General features: G+C 40.3%; 1 protein-coding gene across 1 annotated transcript in view; it reads right to left on the bottom strand.

Annotated features, from left to right (window-relative positions):
* Nucleotides 1-23: 23 nt before the first annotated feature.
* The window catches only part of LOC147799660 (USP6 N-terminal-like protein), a 45,008-nt gene continuing 23,233 nt past the window's right edge, over nt 24-21,798 (bottom strand). The window contains 10 exon segments of the mRNA XM_087134750.1: nt 24-1,642; nt 3,471-3,622; nt 5,540-5,656; nt 7,205-7,273; nt 7,276-7,369; nt 8,373-8,467; nt 8,700-8,820; nt 10,193-10,351; nt 11,982-12,089; nt 13,320-13,400. Coding sequence (XP_086990876.1) covers nt 1,589-1,642; nt 3,471-3,622; nt 5,540-5,656; nt 7,205-7,273; nt 7,276-7,369; nt 8,373-8,467; nt 8,700-8,820; nt 10,193-10,351; nt 11,982-12,089; nt 13,320-13,400 — 1,050 coding nt within the window. The 3' untranslated portion in view covers nt 24-1,588.

Genomic DNA, 21,798 nt, shown 5'->3' with positions numbered 1-21,798 from the left:
CATTGGGGCTGTGGATAAAAGTATTTTTGTTTATTACTAACTTATGAGAGTCTTAGATTAGCTCAAAGTTTGCCACCATAAAGTTCCTGAGGAGATTTCCTAACTATCTTCCAGCGTATCAGGAATTGCCCTTTCATACAGGAACACAGGTGTAAGTTTTTGCTTCATTCACCTCCCTTACAACTTAAAAGAGAATGAGTTTGCTCAGAGGTTTTTTGTTTGTTTTAAATTCGTCCAAATCAGAGAGTTTAGGGAACAGACACATTCTGTCTGAACTTTTTCATCACTGCTAGTTTCCCTGTCACTTTTATAGACTAATACTCCTAGTCCTGAAAACAGTGTGATGTCACCCCACAAGTGGGTTTAAGTGATGTTGTGCATAAAATATGTCTATTTACATGTACATTACATTCCTTGCAGATATCGATTCCTGGTTTGCTCAGAATAGAGAGAAAAGAGTGCCCACAATAAAAAAACAACAAAAAACACAAAAAAAAGCACCCCCCCAAAAAGGTGGTGAGTTGATTCTCAACACTGCCCCTCAAAAAGTTGCTTGGCACAATCTTCTGTTATATTTACATTATTGCTTGACACCTATTTTGACAGGGAGTTCAAACAACTTGTAATGTGCAAGTGCATTTGGCCAAAAGATGTGACGACAGAGTGCCCTCATGCATGGTTAGATTGTGCACAATTCAGAAACCTCGGCAATCCCATGAGTAGCTACATGTACATGTACCTGCTGCAATCCATGCATGTCGGGACCCAATTCTGTTTTTTTTTTCACAGCAACTGGATGTTATACCCTCAAACATAAAATGGGAAATAAATCAAGCTTGATCTGTCCCCAATTTACCAAACTTCATTCATTCTAGACCTCAAATGGATAAATACATGATTTCATACTTACAAAAGCAGCATTTTAACAGTAAAAAACATGTATAACCTCCACCTACCGACTTCCCGAATCTTACAAAATCCACCAATGTGTATTCTCATCCTCAGTTCTCCAACTTTCCCTTGTTAATCAAACTTTCAAGGGGCATCAAGCCCCATGTGAGCACACACACTGACTGGATTCAGTCCTGCAGCACCCTCCAAAAATTCCTGGTGGATTTCAAAGGATCTGGGAGGGATGACGATTGGCGGGTTCATCTTGAAAGTGCATGCGCTAAACTAACTTCTGCCCGAACACAACTGCTACACTTCTGAATTCGTGATAATGCCTTTGGTAAGAATGCAGTCTGCCTCCGTTTTGAATGCGCAGGGTTTTGACATTGTCAAACTCAATCATAATAGGCACCTGATGTTGGAGGTAGCAAATCAAAAGAACTTAAAAAGGAACTTTCCTTTATACTGACGCACCATGCGCAAATGAATGCAATACATACATGTACATCATGCACCATTAGTAGATGATTGCCATTAGTAATTACTACACATTCTGGTCACAAGTTTTATGGATTTGAAAAATAAATCATCAGAAATTACAGAGTAACTACTTTTTTTACGATGGACAAAATGATAGTTTTGACAGAGGGAGAAAAATATTCAAAAACTTACATGAAAGCGATATTTAAGGTATATGTCATGAATCATGCGTTGCCATGCCAACTATTGAGGAGGAACTACTCGTAGACGGCTTGAAACAACAAGAGTGACAGGAAAGACGGATTACATGGGATCCTCGCCAGGACCTTTGTTGCTTTTTTTTTTCCAAGGGAACGGTGTAGAAATCTGGTTCATAAACTAATTTTGCTGGAAATTAATCCTGGCCAAGATGAAAAATGTAAACGTGTTCCCACAGAGATCTGAAAAGTGGGCTCGATGACCTTTCTAGGGTCTTCCAGGACTAAAATATACTACTCAAAAAAGTCAAGGACCACTTTTTTCTGAACTTGTAATTTTTTCCAAGCAATGAGAGGGGTACAGTTCTTTCATTTTTTGTTTGTCTAGATGGTATTCTCATTGGAATAAAATGTAAAAAAAAATTGTTTCAAAACATCAAATGTACATTTTCAGAAGTAAAATATCTCACATAAAAAAAAAAGTATACACAAAATAAAAAACTTTTTTGAGTAGTGTAGTATGATAATTTCCATGACATTGAATGCCATTTGTTGTTTGGTATTATGAATGGCAAGATTGCCATAGCCACTACCATAAACTGACAAGGATACCGGTAGCCTATAACTTTATCATTATTCTGCCCATGAATGATCATGAATGATCATGCCCTGGCATAATCTTGATTTCCATGTCTTTTCCATGACTTTGTTTCATGACAACAGAAATCAAGAACATCCCATTTCCCCCCCCCCTCCCAATTTTGGAGGATTTTTCGGTGACTATCCAGGACAACTTGTTTCCTAGGATATCCCATGACCATGGGCACCCATTGTGATTCGTGCAGTGAGTTTGACCTGCCGTAGGATCAACATAAAGTGGTTTCTGCAGGAGGACAAACCACCTGATACCAGAAAATTAAGAGTTTGGTGAAAAGAAGACGGTTGCATGTAATCTGTCTGCTTTTTTGCAAGGAATGTTGGTGATTTCACACTCATGTACATGTGGTCACTCACAAATGAAACGTGGGAAGATGGGCAGTTAATTGAATTTCTGGGATACCCTTGGCTTGCAGAACTAACGCGAGCAACTTCATCTATATATGAATGACCCTTTACAGGGGCAACAAACTAACAAAGATGAAAACATTCTCTACGGCTAACTTTGCCCAAACAACACAAGAAAAGAAAACAAGATGGGCAAATTGGAAGTCTAAACAGTGTTGGCCTTTTCTTGGCGTCTGGTGTAATGCTGCCTAATTCTGGTGAAAATAACCGGTTAAGGTGGCTGAAAAACCAAGACTTGGACAAGAATACCATCAGTGCATGTACGTGCTCGTACCAATGACAGTGTGAGGATGCAGGCTCAACAATGAGTGCTTTCGCTTAATCAGCAAGCAGCTGATTAGCCTCGCAACAGAACCTGAATTCATGGCTTTTCTCAGTTATGCTGTACACATTGTATGCACGTATCACACAAATCTAAAGATGAGCTTTAAAGATTTAGCTAGAACAATCTGAAGTATTTGAAAACTTGACATGAGAATGTAATATCTTTTATTGCTGTGAACACTATGATGAATGAAACTTTTAAGAGGCAAACGGTTGTACAAAAGAAGGATTTGACAGATCTTAAGACAAATTTTCCATAAACTACGTATTTTTTGGCACTGTCTGCAAGCAATGAGCTCACTGTCTCAAATGACGGTTCCAGGAAATGCACAAGAACATCACCGCATTTCACAATTCCATTCAAGAAAACAATTTAATCATGCCAAATGCAAAAAACAAACCAAACCACACAGCATGCGCGACCGCGTCACTTCTTCTGTCCCTTTTCTAAAAAACAAATTAATGTCAGACAAGGGTGCTGTGCGCCTAGCGTTTCCGGACCCTCCTCTTTACCTGTTTGCCGCGGCCGTTGCTCATCTGGGGCATTGGGGAGCGCAGCCCTGTGGCCTGGCTGATGCTGGGGGTTCTGGCTAGGCCAAAGGGTACCTGGGGCAGCTCTGACGTCTTGGGAGCAGGCGGCATAATCATCTTGGCCCGTCTCAGATCTAGAAGAGTGATGGATTACCATACTTTAAAGATGTACCGGATCTTGATTGAAACAGTCTTTTCTTTTGCATTGTGGATACCATTTGAGCTGGATATTCACGGACAGTTTCCTTGACTTGGTTTCTTTTCACTGTGGGAACACTGTCACATGTTTAAAAATGTACAGTGTTCCCATGGAAATCTGAAACCGCATTCGATGAGTTATCCAAGACTTTCCAGGACTAAAATATGACAATGCATTTCCATGACATGTAATGCCATTTTGCAGAGAGACCTTTTTTGTTACATGTATGAGGAACTGGAAGACTCCCATTATTTTGAGGTCTCCAGAGATGCCAACTTTTCCCGACCAACCCCTAATTTTTCGGCGCGACCCTAAAAATTTTCATTGGCAAATTAGAAAACATTTTTTAAAAAGTAAAAAAAGGTGTTGCTTTTTTTTCAAAACAAACACCCATCAACAGCTTCTTTTCATGTCAAAACACTTGTATTTACCTGACTAACATTGTGCAAGTGTGAATTGTAATTAACTGTTGATTTTTTTTTATTTCAATCACTTTTTGTGGCAATTTTTGGCAACTTTCGTCCCATTCAATCAGCACTAAAAATTGTCCAAAAATCCTTACCTACCGACCCTTTTTCATCAGAAGCAGAGCTATATTTTCTTGGCCTAACTAATGTGTCATAAGACCCAGCGTGAGCAATATTTATCATGTCACAATTACATGTGTTGCAAATCACATAACCTTCTCCACGACAAGACTTTGCAACGAAGGCCCATTTTTGTGGTGTAGTTGTCCCTGAACTTGTTGTCACAGTGCAAAACAAGTCCAGTTGCTCACCAAATATCCAAAAATCAAATCCTTGACAGTCCTCCACTCCGGTCAACTTTAGCCCAATCACGATGTTCAACACACGTGTGTACGTCGGTACATATACAATGCATGCATGTACACAATTTGGTTGCAATTTAAGTGCAATCGTGCCTATTCCCCTGTTCATCATAGCGTAAATTGGGGCGAACAGATGATTCAATCACCCTGGTTTCTACCACTCCTCACGCAGCTTGTATGCACAAACTACGGGATGCCAGCGACACATTTCTGATGCACGCATTAGAAGGCCGGCTGCATGCTAGCTTACGTAGAGTTTATACACAATTGTACCGTTTTGTACCTTTGAGTTGGAAATCGTAAAAATCTCAGTCTGGATTGTACAGTTGTAAACGGACTAAACAAATCATAAAATTACGCCTAGATCGTACAAGTTGGCATCTCTGGGACTCACTCAGTTAACAGCAACCTGATGAAAACAAGCATTAAATTCACTGTAGGCAAAAAACATATGAGACCTCCTGTTGATTGTGTATGATTCTTTGAAGGCATTTAATGCAGAAGGAATTGGGGAGACTTGCAACATATTTTCATTACCTGTTTGCCAAATAGTTCAAGAAACCGCCGTAAGTTCAAGAAAGCATGCAAAATGCATTCTGGTGTGGAGCCAGTACAGTGAGCTTTACCAATCAATTAAAATACAGGCAAACGGATCTTGCAAAGCCAACCTTAACAAATTTAGCTTTATCTTTTGATAAATTACATTTGTCACATGAATTAAGAAGGGTGTAACCAGTTGTCCGATGTGATCAAATGTATCAGTTCCCTGGACATACTGGCAACATGCCAACACTTGGGCATAAACTTGGAATGTTTCTGATGAATTCCACCATGCAAGATTTGCCTGAGGACCAATCTTGATTCTAGCAACCTCAGATGCATCTGAATTCCAATGCTATGTTGGTCTTTCCTGCCTAATTTAAAATAAAAATAGTTGCATCTCTTTGCAAAACACAGCAAACAGGAACAGGTATACCGAGCTGGAATTATTTTGGTTGCATCTTACATGTTCCATTGTACTACCTGCTATGCTTTCTTGTAGTGACTCGATGACTTCATCATCTTTGAAGCCAAAGTCATCAACGAGTCGCTCCTGGAGGTACCTGACAATCGTCTCCATGTCTTTCTTCAGCATCATCCCTGTGTAACAAAGACAGTCGGTGAGACTCCACTCATTAACTTCACAAAGCAACTTTGATTTCATTCTTGACAAGCGCTAAGAATTCCAACACAAGTGGGAAGTCTTTGTTATTCCGACAGGGAAACGGCCTCTGAACCCAACATAAATTTGAATAGTAACTCTCAAGTTTATTTCCGTCACTTAGTGTGTAGTTATGTGCTGTCATACCCAATATGACAGTTACATGCAGAAAGATAAGCAACGTTTTTGCACAAGCCATTTGTAATTCACAATCCTTCCTCCCCTGGTCTGCCATGTACAGTCACAAAACAAGGAAATAAGATCAGTTATGATTTGGCTACAGTACACGAACATCTCAAGTGCCAGCATCTCTATGCTTCATGTTTGAGACACTCATTATCAGCTGTCTTACACGTCACTGACACCACTGCTACTAAAGGAAACAAGTGTCACCTTTCCATTAACCACTTACAGTGCGTATTATTTTTGGCTGAAAATTTTAACTTTTGAAAAAGACAGTTTAGCAGAAAGTTTTGAGACACACTCAAACACCACAAATATCAATTTGAAAGCATCATTTGAGCAGTATTTGTACAATATTTCTTGACAAAACCTCAACTTTTTCAACACACATAGCAATGTTTGTTACCACAACGGGCCATACACAGCAGGCAAGTTCAGCTTATAAGTTCAGAAACAGGTCACCTAATCAAACTTCTTCGACTTTTTTGTGTGCATAAAACAAACGGACAATGAGGGATTTTTAGCATTAGTCAGAGGTAATTTGAAGCATGCCTGACTTTTTAATCAACAGGCCATGCCTGTGTTCTAGACAGCCAGATTGTGTTTATGTGTCTTCTGGCATGTGGTGGTAATTAAACAAACCAAAAAAGTTCAAGTTTCAACTATGAGATTATGAAGAGCATACCACTCAACAGGCACTAGTTAGAAAATGTCCATATAAATACATGTATGTATCAGCACCTGCTAACTGTGGGAACTGCTATAAGTGCCCTCATGAGACAGTTTGTTAGGTGAGATGGGTACACTATCATGTATAAAAGTGACCAGCGCTGTATCAAATTAAAGAGCTAAACTGCTCAAGTTTTAAGGATTAGTGATTCTGGCAAAATAAGACAGACCTAGGCAGAGACTGCAGTGGAGAAAAATGACCAAAAACCAAATGGAAAATTTTTTTCAGATCAACTTGTTTTATCATCTTTGAAATGTCTACCTCAAATATTTTGAGGGCATAGGACAAAAAAGAATAAAAGTGTCAAGGAGAAAAAACACAGGCATCTTTCATCATCATAAGTACAAAAACTGAAAGCTTTAATACCATTTTTCTCAGTATTTTACTTTTTTCACGTCAGTGAATGGAAACTTCAAACAGCCCGTAACTTGTCACTGGAATCTTCATGATAACAGTGCAATCAATGATATTTTTACAATTTATTTCTCCCTGATACCCGTAAATCTTCTTGTCAATTCATGCCCATTTCTGTCCCTTTCTGCCAGGATGCCTAACAATTCGGCTGGTGCCTTACGTCGGTGCATCTTCATGAGATTGAAAGACATGGCCACCAGGATCTTGTCACCTTCCAGCATGTAGATATCCAGAGGCGTAACGTTAGTGAGAACGGCACCCGGTCCAGGAAGCACTGGAAGAACCACTTCATAGAGTACAGGCTGGTGTGGATCTCCAGCTTGTCCTGACAAGAAAGGTTGTAGGGAGGGGGGCAGGGATTCAGACCAGCAAAGAGAAGAAGACCATTAAGAGTTTGGGTGAAGGCTTTGTATGGGAACTATTTGGCCTGTCCCGCATGGGGCTTTCTTTCATTAAAACCACTCTTGTAATGTCACTCTATCCACAAAAGTGTTAATTTTATCAACGGTAAACTGTACTCTCTTTAAAACTGACACGGATCCAACTTACTTAATTAGGCACAGAAATTGTAATAGTAGCATTAAATTGTTACAACTTCATGCAAAATGAGAACCAGTTTTGGACATTCTGGGGATTGATGCTCTCTTTGCAATGTTCAATTTACCATGGCAGTATTTTGACTATTTATAGATTTTCAAATAAAGTGACATACTCCTTTCATTACATTTGTCTTGTAATCGGTTTTATTTTCATTTATAGTCCTCTTATTTTATTTTTGTGAAGAGTTTTGTTGACTTTTCTTTTGATTTGTTGCATTATATGTAAATTGTAAATTGATCTGTACTATTTGTACTTTTGTTTTTATTTATAAAATCCTCAGTGTAGAAATTTTCCCAGAGTTTCACAAAGTCAGCATTTATGTTCACGTCCAATCTTAACCAATCACTTTCAGTTTCATCTCAGTTTCCACCTTCCCTCTGGGATTTACATCCTGCCTCCCAATCTAAGAATCTCCACTTTTTTTTTGCATTTCTCCCTAATGTAACCAAGCACAATCAGCTGAGATTCTGAGACCAGAAATATTCAATACATGACATGGGGGTGGCAACCGCTTATGTCTACGCAAGTATTTCTGTAAAAATCTGTCCACATTTGCTTGAATAATGGTTGCCTATAAAAATAATTTCAATCCCCCAAACCACTCCCCCAAACCGAATTTGCCACGTGTGTAAGGGCATATATTTTAGCAATGACTGATGCCAACAATTCAAATTAGAAACAACATTATAACTTATAGAGATAAGGCCGATTCATACTTGATTACTTACAAAGTTCTTCTTGACTTTAGGGAGGAACTTTTTCAAGATGCGTTCATGGTGGTCCTGGTACCTTATCAACTTCGGGAAACCAGGTATAAAGAAGCCTGCAGAAAGACAATAACTTTTTTAAAACTATAATGTATATGAGGCACTGTATTGAAGTCTGAAAAATGAACAGTGTGCTGTTACCGATATACAGAGGATTTCCGTGATTCATTCGGAATTTTTGTTCATCAGCGCAGTTGGTCAAAGCCTTTTCCATCAGTTTGCTTTGAGGAAGACAGTCTTAGCTTTCTGAATGGATCCGGAGAAATGAGCACGCTGAATGCGACTTACCATGCATAGCATGCTTCGTGTCCGTCAGCAGGGCATGTAAGGCCCAGAATGCATCTTCCTCGTTCAGATACATCAAGAGCAGAGCAGCAATCTGACTCATGCCTTGACAGTAGCCAACCTCCTGAAACAGACAATGGAACCCCCCCAAAAAAAGCCAATGAGGGAAAAGACAGTGAGAAAAACAAACAGACTGGCATAGTTGAGGTTTGTACGAAAACCACCTAAAGGGAATCACAGTGTCACTGAGTGACATGATCAAGTTGGCATCAGTGGTATTGATGTTGTTGGTTCCCTGGGTGAGTGTGATAGATTTGGACCTCCTCAACAAACTAGTTCAAGAAAGCTATCTTCAGAACTGTCAGTTGGTGCACTGGTCCTTTGGTTGGACCTTTTGAACCGCTCTTGTTTTAAATAGATTGCTTGTTGCCTGAAAACTCTGCTGCAATTGGAATCGAATGAAGACTGTGAGGTGGAGACAATCTTTCACCAACAGCACTTCAATTGAAAACTTTGGTCCTGCATTTGGAAAACATCAGGACAAAGTCATAACAGGATCACTGAGGGTACTGGTAAAATGGGCAGCGTGATTCCTGACATGTACATGTAGTTGATAAGAAGGGTAGAAGTAGCCCATCCAAACGGCAATCCAAAGACCACTTTGTAGCGGTGACTGGTTATCTCCAAAAGCTTGTGACTATAACATTACAAGCTTTCACAAGCGGGTTCCGGCCCACAGCCTCCACAGCACTAATACGATCACTTAGTGAACTTGACCAATGAGCTTTGACAGATTGGCTACACACTGAAGTCATAAATGGGGGAAATAAAATTCTGTGGTATTTGCGGTGCCATGTAATAATGCAAGAACTGCTACAAACTGCTTGCTGGCTGCAGAGACCCAAAATACGAGTCAGAAAGTTGGAGGGCTTGATGTTTTGATCCATGATCTGCTAGGATTGAGAAGTCAGTTCATCCCACCTTTTTTCATTTTAAATTATTACATAACACAGGGGTGTGAGCAGCCAGTTCAACTCAAAGCTGAAAACAGCTAGCAAAAAACTGAAATATTAAAAGTGCCAGTGCTTTGGTGCAGACTAGATATACAAAAAAAGCTAAAATTCCAGGTCAACATCTAAACAAAAAAAGCTGAAATCAGCTAAAAAGCTGAACTCTCACATCCCTGATAACACTTTTTCTGTGGATTTCCACTACAAAATAATGGATACATATTTGATCTTTGACCAGTACAGCAAACACAAATGGAAACAATAACAACTTGTAATCCATTTGGATACAAACTTGCATTTTCTTTAATGTACCAACTAAGCATTTTGTTTATCATGTAACATGTATAATATCCCCCCCTTTGATAGAGCAGGTCATGCATACAAGTTGTATAGAAACAAAAAGGAGTCAGGAACAAACCAAATATACAGAATTGGAGAACTGAACTACAAGACTTTAGCAGACAGATGCACAAAGAATTGTCTCACCGTGTTGTACATGGAGTAGGCAGCAAGTATATGGAATAACGCCTGCTGTTTAATTCCATAACGGTCTCGGAACATTATATGATTCCTGAATGTTCTGTTGACGTCGAGGTCAATCTGCCGTATGTCCGGTGAAAGTTTGCGTGCTCGTATTCGCATTCTCTGTTAAATAAGATTACAAAGACTGGTCCAGAAGAGGGAGAAGACAAAGCAGCTATTGCTGATGACTACCGCTGGGCGATTATCTCGATTAATCATAATAGTGCCTTCTGCTCATTTCACTACTCGTGGATTTGCAACTAATCGATTAATCGCGGCAGCACAATTACATGTAGTAACTGTAGAAAAATGAGAAGTGATTGTAATGGAGTACCGATTAAGTTACACACACTACCACACTGTATATGATCATGATCCAGGGCACATCTGCTTTATTTCGGCAGTCTCCACTGACAGACTTGTGGTCGACTGGGCCGGCGGCAGTTCAGTTCAACGAACTTTAGCCTTTCCTACTATTAACCTTAGTCCAAAAATGTAGCAAGAGTTGCCAACTGCAAGTATCCAAGGCTTCTGTGTCATGTTGAAAGGAGGTAAATTACTCGTAGTTCATGGGTTCATAAATTCATTCCGAACAATTTAGATGTTTCAAATTACGCACAGATCCATTTTTGGATGCTAGTTATTTTGTGTCTTGGAGTTTTGAACTTTGTGACTGGAACAAGTAAATGTAGAACAGCCTTGCTGCCCCATCCACAAAACTTTGGAAGTTCCTGTTTCAAATTTTTGTTTCCACACTTAGTTAAGGGTTTGTAGAATAACTAGCTTGGTGGGTCCGATGAGTAATGCCTGAACCGTCATACTTTATATTCATGAAGAAGTTGTTAACATGATAGTAAGTCTGACAGTTCCACAAAATATCAAGTTAGATGCAAAAGAGCCAAACATTACAGTACTTCAAATTAATTAAAATGCTTCAGGCCTACAATTAGGGATTGGTTTTATAGACGAAGCCTTAGACAGAGACGAAGTTGAAAAATGGCCCTTGGTCACATGTAGTCGTCGTATGTACTCAGATCCAACTGGAGCTCAAGCCGCAACCGTTCCAGTAATCATGATAATTTTATAGCAGATACAGAAAATACTGCCACTGGCTTTCCAGATTTCAGAATTAATGAAATAACATAAAAGCAGAAACATAAACTTGCCCTGGCACTTGCTGCTGCATAGTGTGCATTATACTTGTGCAGAATTTCTGCAATGAAACTGATGAAAGCACCATATTCACGTGTTGACACTACGTCTCAGAATTTTTGCCACTACTTGTGATTAATCGATTAATCGCGATTAGTTCGTGTGTGATTAATCGATTAGCAAAATTCACTAATCGCCCAGCGGTACTGATGACCATAGTTTCTCTAAAATTTCTGTTTGGGATCAACTTTAATCTTGCACATCACAAGAGAATGAGAGTGGGGAAATACAAACAGGATATCAACTGGATACAAGGGACAGCTGCATGCTTAATTTAACCCTGAACTCTTCTGGCCATTTAATCAGGGAACATTCCTTTATCCTACAAAATCTTAAAAAATGTGCAAGAAACCAATGACATATTCATGCACATATGTACATGTACATGTAACTGAACCAACCTGAGTTACCTGTTGATCTCTACAAGACATAAATACAGCAAAACACTGCCTAACCAAAGAATGGTCTTTTGGAGAAATGGAGTGCCAAAGGCAAATGACTGGATAAAAAATTTCCGTGGATAAGAGAAATGTCCTCTCACCTCGTACACGCTTGGCTGTTCATCTTTGACCTTCTTCAGGTCTAGTAGCAGAGCCCAGACACTGCCCCTCAGTTTGTCAGGGATCCCTTTGTAGACTCGCCTCGTCAACTGAAATGACAGACACAGTTCAGATAGAAACACTACGGCAAGAGCCTTCCTGTACATGCATTGTACAAGTGAACTACAAAGAGCTCCAACCTCAATCCAATCCCATAGATCTTTGCATTTCCGACATTTGACCAATATCATCCTCTTGCAATCCTGACATTTGACGTTCATCCTATCCTTATCTTGGCTGCAATTCAAGTCATAATCTCTGCTGAGCTCATCAATAAAAAAAGGCCCCCACAGATTCTACTGAAAAAGGAGATTGTTTGGCTTTGAAAAAAACCCAGAAGGATTGTGGAAATGCAGGCCAGAATCAACTCTGTGGGCTTGGGGGCTTCCATCTGGGGCAGAGTTAAGTAAGTTATGGATGAAACAATGGCCCTCAGTGCGCAAGAAATAAAGGCAATCAATGTGCAAAATGGCTGCATGCAGGCTTGTGAAAGTTCACCTTTGGGGGGAGTGGGTTTGCTTTGTGTGAGTAAAAATTGTAATTGGCTAACCCATTAAAAAGTGAAAAGAAATGGAAAGGCTAAGGACGCAATAATAATTTAATTTTTGTTTGAGAAACATGCAAGTTATTAAGCCCAGAAAGTGGTTGACTTTACACTGTTTTCAATGGGACTTGAATTAATGGACTGCACTCTATGAAATTACTGACATGTGACCTCAATCCCATCATCCTAATGCATTCCTGACATTTGACCTCAATCCCATCATTCTCATGCATTTCTGAAACTTGACCTCAATCCAACCATCCTCTTCCCATTCTTGACATCTGACCTTATTGGCATCAATTTCTTTGTGATGTGAGATCTTATTCCTATCATTCTCATTTCCAACAAGACTTTTTGACCTAAATCCTATCATCCCATTCCATAAAATCAACTGAGATTCCAATCATCCTCATTCCCAGCTTCGGATTTGAACTCAGTCCCATTTCCATTATAAAAATATCCCACAACACAATGACATCACACTTTGTTCCATATGAGCTTTCCTATGGCAGTGAACAGGGGCAAAATCCACTGGGCCTTTATAGGACAATGCACATGTAAACAAAGCATGGCATCACTGTGTTTTAGATCAACAGGCATTTAATCTCATTCTATCATCCTCATCCCCAAATTCCCATTTGATCTCAATCCCATCTTCCTCAACCCCAACATGACATCATTCCCATGTATGTACTTGGCATCTGACTCCCAGCACAACCACTTATTTTCACCTCACCTTTTCACTGGGATAGTATCGCTTCCAGTCTTTCATCATTTTCAGCCATTTTTTCGTCCTCTCAACCTCTTGCTCCCGAAGCTGTTGGATACAAAATATAAACATGGACAAAATTCAAGTTTACAGCAAATAAATCATACATAATTCTTGACCCTACCAAAAATGCACTTCCACATTCTCTTTCAGGGTAACACTGAGCTCTGAGGAAGGCTTCAATAATGTCCAAACTGCATACCCTCTACACAACCAAAAGAGTATCTCTGGCAAAAGGGTACCCCTACGAAACTTGTATTTCTGGGTGTACGCCAGATCAAATAATCATATAAAACAGCTACATGTATGGCAGATTTAAATTCTGTGATCTTTGGCAGCAGTGTTTGACAAAATGTCTTCCTTGAGTAGCTTCACAGCATACAGGATTTACGGCAGAAATGTGTGACTTAGTACATTCATCCAAGCGGAGAAGTCAAATGAAATGCAGGAACGGATATTCTGACTTTCAGCTGATTCATCGAAAGTGACGGGGTCTGTTTATAAATAGCAAGCAATCCCCATCTGTACCACTGTAGGAGCATGCCTCTTCAGAGCATTAAATGTAACATGTCTGTTAGAGCAGTGCATGCCACCGTGTATGTCCATAAGATACTGAATATTATGAATCCTGTGGCTAAAAATGAAAAAACCCATCCTGTATAAATAATGTGTACCAGATTAGTTACACGACTAATGGACAAAACTGTAATCAATTATTGGAAGAGGCAGGATCACAGGCGGGAGATGAGTGTATTTTATTCCTTGATTTACAATGTACGTGTACCTTTTACATGTAGTTCTCAGCCGAGCAAAGACGCTTACAAGTGAAGTAATTCACCAAACTACAACCTAAGCATAAACACCATGAATCAAAGAGAAGACTTGGAGACCTAGCTGAAGTCAGTCGTGAGTGTAGCAAGAAAACCCCAGCATGTACATTTTTTTAAAATTCTTCTTTCAAAGAAAACCCTCTTAAGAAGTAACCACAGAGAGAGAGAGGAAACCAAATTATTTGGTGTACCAAGGGATTGTGAGGGTAGACAGCATAGAAGAATGATTATGCCAGCCAGCCTGACTACACACAATACAATGTAGGGAGTAGTTAAAATGTTGACCTTGCAGTCAACAAGATATAAACTGTGTACTGTGTCTCAGTTAATTCAGATCTTAAATGTATAAGGTACAAGTATTGCCAAAAGACAAGCACTGCCTGTTTTGGGTTTTGCATTGGAACCTGACACAAGAGTACCCAACTGTTGATGTTGGGAACCTGTTCGAAATTATGCAAATACATACCCGTAGTCAACTTTGCAAGTTATCAAGTAATTCAGACGATAAAAAAATGTTTCAAAAGGTCTTGTGGGAAAACGTAAACACAATGCCCAATGCTGGCATAATGCAAGGCAATGATGAAACAGATTCCACTCTTCATGCGCATGTTCCAAAGGTTGTTGATGACCACTTGAAAGAACTGGCAATTTGAATGGATTTTTAACACAATCTTCCTGAGTTTTGGGGTTACTTTTATCAGTTCAGTACCTCCGTAACCATGTTTAAATTCAGTAGACATGGTAGAGTACATGTACTTGGTTGAAACACCGGCAGCAAATGCACCTTCCCCAGCTACATCTCTCCACTGATAGCCTTGTTCAATTTATTCCTCATTGTTCTTGAGCAGCAATGTCGTTATATTATCATAATTTAAAACTGCCAGCATACCAGTACAATGTAGTTGGATGACAGGCACTTCAACTGTCTTTTCCAAATGAACTCAACGTACACTTAACAAGAATGAACTTGGCGACAAAATACAAACTCCAAGCTCAACAGACAGTTTTCCAAACTGCTTTTTTACTAGCTGAAAACCCATCAATGATGGGCACACAAATATGACTGGTAAAGGTACATGTACATGTGCAGCTGACAATTCTGCAAGGAGATACAGTACTTACATGTACACTTGTTTCAGGTACTCCTGTTCCTCTAAGTGACGCACCCATAAAGAAAATTACTGAGATAAAGGCCAGACTTTTCTCCACAGAATTAAGCCGTTCCGTTTGAAAAACTCTGCTTGTCGTTTTCAGCAAAGCAGAAATGGTCCTAAACTGCATACTAATCCATCTCAGTCCCAGTTTGGTTGTGAAATGCAAGTGTCAATTTTCCCTGTTTTGTTTTGACTAAATGTATTTCCTCGATATGAATCAGTGATTCTAATTTGTCAACATTTTGTCAAACTTGTTACAGGCACCCCCCCACACTTTATAAGAAACCAAAAAGATTGAAGACTCTTCAGAGCATGAAATGTACCACTGGAGAAACAGGATGTAGGGTTGAACGCCACAGAGGAATTTCAGCAAGAAAGAAAATAACAATAGCACAATCATACCCTACAGGCAGTGTCATTGTTTAGAATTTGATCGGATATTTGTTGAAGCCAGAAACCTATACCATGCAAAGGCGCTGACAAAATATTAGGCATAGATTGTCATTTTGAAATTTTTGATGAGTTGATTATCTTTGGACAGAACATAGTATTGCAAAACTGTTGCTGGGGGAATCTCCTATGATAGTACAGTACAATGTGTTAAACTTGACCAATAAACATGGTCAAGGTGTGAACATGTACCTAAGAATTTGCAAGTGCTAGTGGTACAAGCATGTACACTGAGTACATGAGTATACCGGCACCAATATGCAGATGCTTCATACATATGTACATGTACCACTGTATTTTGGGACCAGCACACTAAAAAGCACGCAACAACTGAACATTTAATTTACCATTATGACCAACTGCCCTTCAACGTGCTTGAAGGACAAATGTGAAAAAGACAGTTATTCTAGTTTTTCAGATTTTACATGTCATTGCAAAGCTGACCAAAAGAACAGACAGCAGAACAATCCATGTGCTTTAGACAACCTTTGGCAGGTATCATGGTCCCAGAGAAATACCATCGCAAAATTACATGTGTGGTGGCAGTACGTACATGTACATGTACATGTACTACACGTAGTATGTGTGTTATATGTACAGTATAACCAATGGGTACAAATGGGTACCTGTACATTACCTAGGAAGGATAACTGGTCACTTTGTTCTAGGGAAAATGGGTTACATTGTGAACTAGAACTTTTCTTAGGATAAGGTACAGACATTTAATTTTCTCTTGACAAATGTCCACTTGTCAACTCAACAATCAGGATTTATAACCTACAGTGTGTATTAATAAATAATCGATAACAATTGTAAAAATGTTACTTTCCCAGATGTGTAAGTCACATGAGGGGACTAGCACATGTACACGTACAGATCAAAGACCTGCTTGATGTACATGTACACAGTGCAGTATACACACTAGTGTGCTGCCTGGATTCAAACTATGGTTATGGGCTGACTTCCAAAAGGCATGTGTTCCTGCCATACTTGGTGTAGTCTTGTGTGAAAAACAAACTTAGCCTTTGTGCAGAAGGCAACTTGGGAGAAAAAACTTTTACTGCGGGGTCGATGCAATTTGTGGTTCCACAACTGTGTGGTTATGCATGGTCAATTTGAAAAGAAGAAAGCAGGACTGCACCCATGAACTTGCTGTCACCTCCGCTCACTAGGGACGTGCCTGAGGTCAAGACCTTCTGGGATTAATCTCTGACTGATCAATATCCTGAACGTTACCAGCCGCCATGTACAACATGTACATGTACATGTATGGCTGATAAGTGCAAACAAACCCCCAAAGTGCAAGATACATGTCAATGTACCACTACCATGTGCCAAAAACCTCTTTCATCACCCTGACACTCCTAGACCCTTCAAGATCCACCAGATGGCTTTAGAGGATTTTTCAGGATTGAGGAAGAATTAACCCATCCACTGTTGGAACAGCTTTTAAAGTACTTCATAGAAGAGAAAAAACTGCCTGCCTAATGGAGGATACTGTTTTGAGGATTCAGGGAGATGTATGCCAAACGGCAAACGAAATTCTTTTTGAAGACACTGCCACTTAAAAAGGTATGCATATATTCTTTGGGTGCAGTGCAGGTACATTTACACATACAGGTACAACAATACGGTCTAATGTGGACACCTTCAGCCATCGGTGACGTTACAATGGTTTAGATCCTCAGGCTTGAACAGGGAACACAATGTACATGAATGTGCAAAGTATGAATGCTATGATTTGTGCGCACTCTGGGAGTTGTACATACTGCACATGTACAATGTACAATAAGTAAACATGTACGTGTATATGGTACCAGTACAATGTACATGTGCACGTACATACAATTCACATGGACTGCACCTGGTAAAACTAAGGTACCACAGTCAGTGCCCATACTTGTTCTCAATGAGATTGAGCAAACAGTGCCCTCATTTGTTGCTGTGCAAAGTGAATAGATCTGAATTGAAACAACTAAGCAGAGAGGATCCTCTTCGCTCGCTGTAGAAAATGCCAATCTTGAAATCCATGGATTAAAGATTTTTACAAGCTAGTCTTTCGATAATTGTTCGCCAAATTTTGCAACATCGGATATTGGTGAAAAAACAGATGTGAAGTAAAATTTCAGAAGATGTTCATTTAGGGAATATCCTGACACCACCTTGTGTAGCATTTAGATTTTTATCCTACATGTATGTTGAACCAGACACATCCTGTTTCATTTCCCTGTGACCACAGCTCAATTTACTCACAAATCCAAGAAAATCAGCTGTAAAAAATTCAATCTCTAAATTGTCACTGCGGTACTGGCAAGTGATACAGAACAAATTCGTTCCCTTCCGATTCACTGCTACCACACTCAATCACCAAGTCACCATAGCAACTTGTACTGTGAACTTACCATACCAGCCAAATGTCAGAAGTTCACATGCCATTAAAGCTGGGAGTATATGAATTCGGGGAAAAAAGTTACTAAAAATGCTTCCCCTTTGAATGGAATGAGCCTATTTAAAGATTTACTACATGTACACCGCACAACAAACATATCCACAAAATCCCTTGACAGGACTGAATTAAAACTTGACAGATGCACTTTACAGACAAGTTCTGTTTCAAAAAGATTGGTCATGGGACAGCCAGGATCTTGGAGGACAATAGTCCAATCTGGCAGTGAAATGGCTCCCCCCACACAAAAAACCAAGCCTTCTAGAGTTAGGGAATTTAACAAAACATTGTCTTCAAAAGGCAATGGTCACACATGACACCCACTGATTGTTATTTTCACGTACATGTAGATGTGCTCACACCCTTATCCATGGGCATATTCCTTACACAAAAGCACTAAGCATTGTGGGTACAGTACCTTGCACCTATGGCCAATGCTTATAATGTGTTCTGTGTGCACGTCACCCAACAAGTCATGGCGCTGACTTCAGGTTGAAAGGGGGCCATCACGCAATGGCCCTCATTAAAGCCAGCCACTCGTGCCAAATGAACTCACCAGAAATGACTGTGACCACGGCATGGCTTCAAAAACCTCCGAATTCATATTACCCATACTGTCGTCGTCAGCTTCGGACATCTCCTGGTCTAACCTGGTCATTGCAGAGATGTTCACATAAAAATGTTCCTGCGAGTCCGTGGGCATCATACACTTGCTCACTTTGTTTGGCAGAGGGGCAATCCTGACACTTGAAGTTGCAGAGACACATTAAAACAGTGGATTGAGGCAGGAAATTCAATAAGCTAGTTCCGACTTTTGATCTCCCCTACATGTATGTCATAACGAAGTGAACAGCGGTCTAAGAACAAACTCCACAGCACGCATGGGCTTGTACAAGATACATGTACAGGCAACTGAAGGATCAATCTATCCAAGCATAGAATTTACACTTTTGAGTTTCACACGGTGTAAATCTGTGAAGGCAATGGACCAGAGTGCTGTTCAATGTAGAAACTGGACTTTCATTCAGGAATAGTAGTGATCCTTCTTGCCAACTGGTAATCCTTGGAAGAATCTTCTCTTCTCTACTGCTGTATTAAGAGTGAACATACATGTAGTTTCTCCCATTAGCTGCGTCAGATGTCAAACTTGTACATGTACAGCTCCTTACCCATACTGGCAGCAAAGTTACATGCACAATGTACATGTATGTACCGTACATGGCTATCAACCAGGGCCAGCGTCCACACTGGATTCCTTGAAGATACAATTTACTTTGTGGTCACCAAGCTGTACATTAGCATGGACCAGTTGCATGAAATTGAACACACACAAAAGACTCTAAACCAAACAGAAATCTTTCTGATAGCCCTGGTAAAGATGTTCACGCTGTGCATGGAAGTCGTTCTCCTGACTCCGCTTGGCCAAAGCACCCTCTGGGCAGGGGACACCAGCTACCATCCAGAGTCCCCACACATGTACTCAAGTGATCAGCTGTGTCCAGCACACGGTCAACGTACTGCACACATACACCTCCTGGAGTGACAACTGCGATGGCCAAGCACCGTGTAATACCCGACATCCTAGGCCTGTCTACATGGAACTGTGCTAATGCGCTGCCTGTCTAGGAACATCAGTAGCAACACCTACTCAAGAGGTGCAGACTCCCGTCTCGGAGTCATGCGTCACAAATCTGTGCATTCTGCACGGTGGAAAAGAGAAGGGGGGAAGGGGTGGGAACGAACCCTGGCCAAGTTCTGCTGCCAACGACTTACCAGAAATGAGTGACTCACTCTTGTGACAAGACTGAATGCAGAGTCAACAGAGGAAGTGTGCCTACCGGTTCCGAGGGCATGGAACTAATTTTTGCGAGTGGTGCGCGCACGGCATCTGTGCGGATGTTGCACAAACATGGGGGCCAAAGGGGTTTCTCGCAGGCTTAAAATAGGACAAGTCCACACACTTCATTCTTCACTTCTCAGCTGATTGGCCAAAAGGCCATGGTGCTTCTGTTGTGATCTTTGACACACAGAGTAAAAGAAAAATAGTGAAAAAATGATTCACTGGGTGTAGACTGAAATCAAAGCAGTCAAATGTACATGTACATGCATAAACATGTACTTGACGCGCATTGCACTGTGTAGTGCATATTGCTGATGGTCATTTGAACACTCCGTATTGTTACCCGTCCCCTTGAAAGTAACAGTCTCCTCCCTTCCCTAATTTCATCAGCATAGTAAACTGCATGTACCGGTGCATGTAACTTGTGGCTTTGAGCTGCAATAGGCCGTGCTACTCTCACAAAAAAAATACTTCTTATTTAGCATATTAACGGTGTTAATTAACCCTAACCCCCAAGGGTGTATTTAAAGTCGTATTGAAATTGGAGGATTTGGGACTGTTAGGGTTTATGTAGGTTTTCATGGATCAATTTTAAAAGCTGTTAAATTCGTCAACTTCCAATCTGTTTTCTAAGCTAATAATAATCTGCATACTCATGAGCAGAGTGGTGATGTTATTAAGTTAAGATAATGATTTGCATGCCTACTTGTCCATGTACATGTACATGAACCTTATGGTCTCTCCTGAAATTGCATCAAATCCTGAATCCCTGTTTCTATAGCAACAACAGAGACACATACATGTACAAGCTACTGAAATGTGCATTGCTAGCCATTTATTTATGTGTGATTTCTACAAGAAATACAGCACTGGCCAATGCATCAACCGCATGCGCACAACATACAGACATGTACATGTACATTTACTGTGAAACCAAAGCACCCATCACAATTCAAGAATAAGCACACTATTTGAGGGCATATCCACTTTGTGCATGCATGACCCCTATGTTAAAAGATTTCCCAAGAGCTTCTCTCTTCTTTGCTAATGAGAGTGGTACATGTACAGGTACATGTACATATACTTGTAGTCCAAGGGGGTTGGGATCCAATAGAAACTACATGTAGAAAGCACAGTTTTCTAAAACTAGGACACTTAATGCTTGCGCCTCTTAAAGAAGCAAGACCGGCTGTCTGGAAATTCCACAAACAAGCACAACAAACTTCAACCTGCTGACAAGAGTTGCGTGCTCATACAGCTGTATGGGAAACCTCTGCAGTATCATATCATAGAGCTCACTATTTATAGAATTTGCCGGTCCTATTTATAGCTATGCTTAGGTGCCTTGAACCATGACAGTTTGAACCAACTGAGCAGTGACAGCTATCCAAGGTCCACAGAGTGGACAGGATGTTCCTATGACTCACTGTTGTGCATCTCATTATTCAACAGTTCACCTCAAGCCAGAGGCAGGGCTCAATCAAATGAAGGGAGCCCTCTTGTTCTCTGATACGGCAAGGTTCAAGGTGTGCAGGTTTCTGCATCTCTCACTCACACTAACTACCGCCACAGATAAGTTTTGTTTTTGAAACAGAACTTTGAATTGTACAGGTACTAGTACATCATGTACATGTCGAGGTACATGACCAGTGCAAAATGCATGAACCCATTAGAGGGTTGCCAGCCCCTTGCAGAAGTTCAGTGGAAGGCACACGTACCAGTAGCA

This window comes from Acanthaster planci, linkage group LG03 (assembly GCF_054643075.1).
Source record: "Acanthaster planci isolate LZ-2023a linkage group LG03, COTS_SCS, whole genome shotgun sequence".
NCBI lineage: Eukaryota > Metazoa > Echinodermata > Asteroidea > Valvatida > Acanthasteridae > Acanthaster > Acanthaster planci.
Note: the sequence above shows the minus strand (reverse complement) of the source record. Positions and strands in the feature narration are given on the sequence as shown.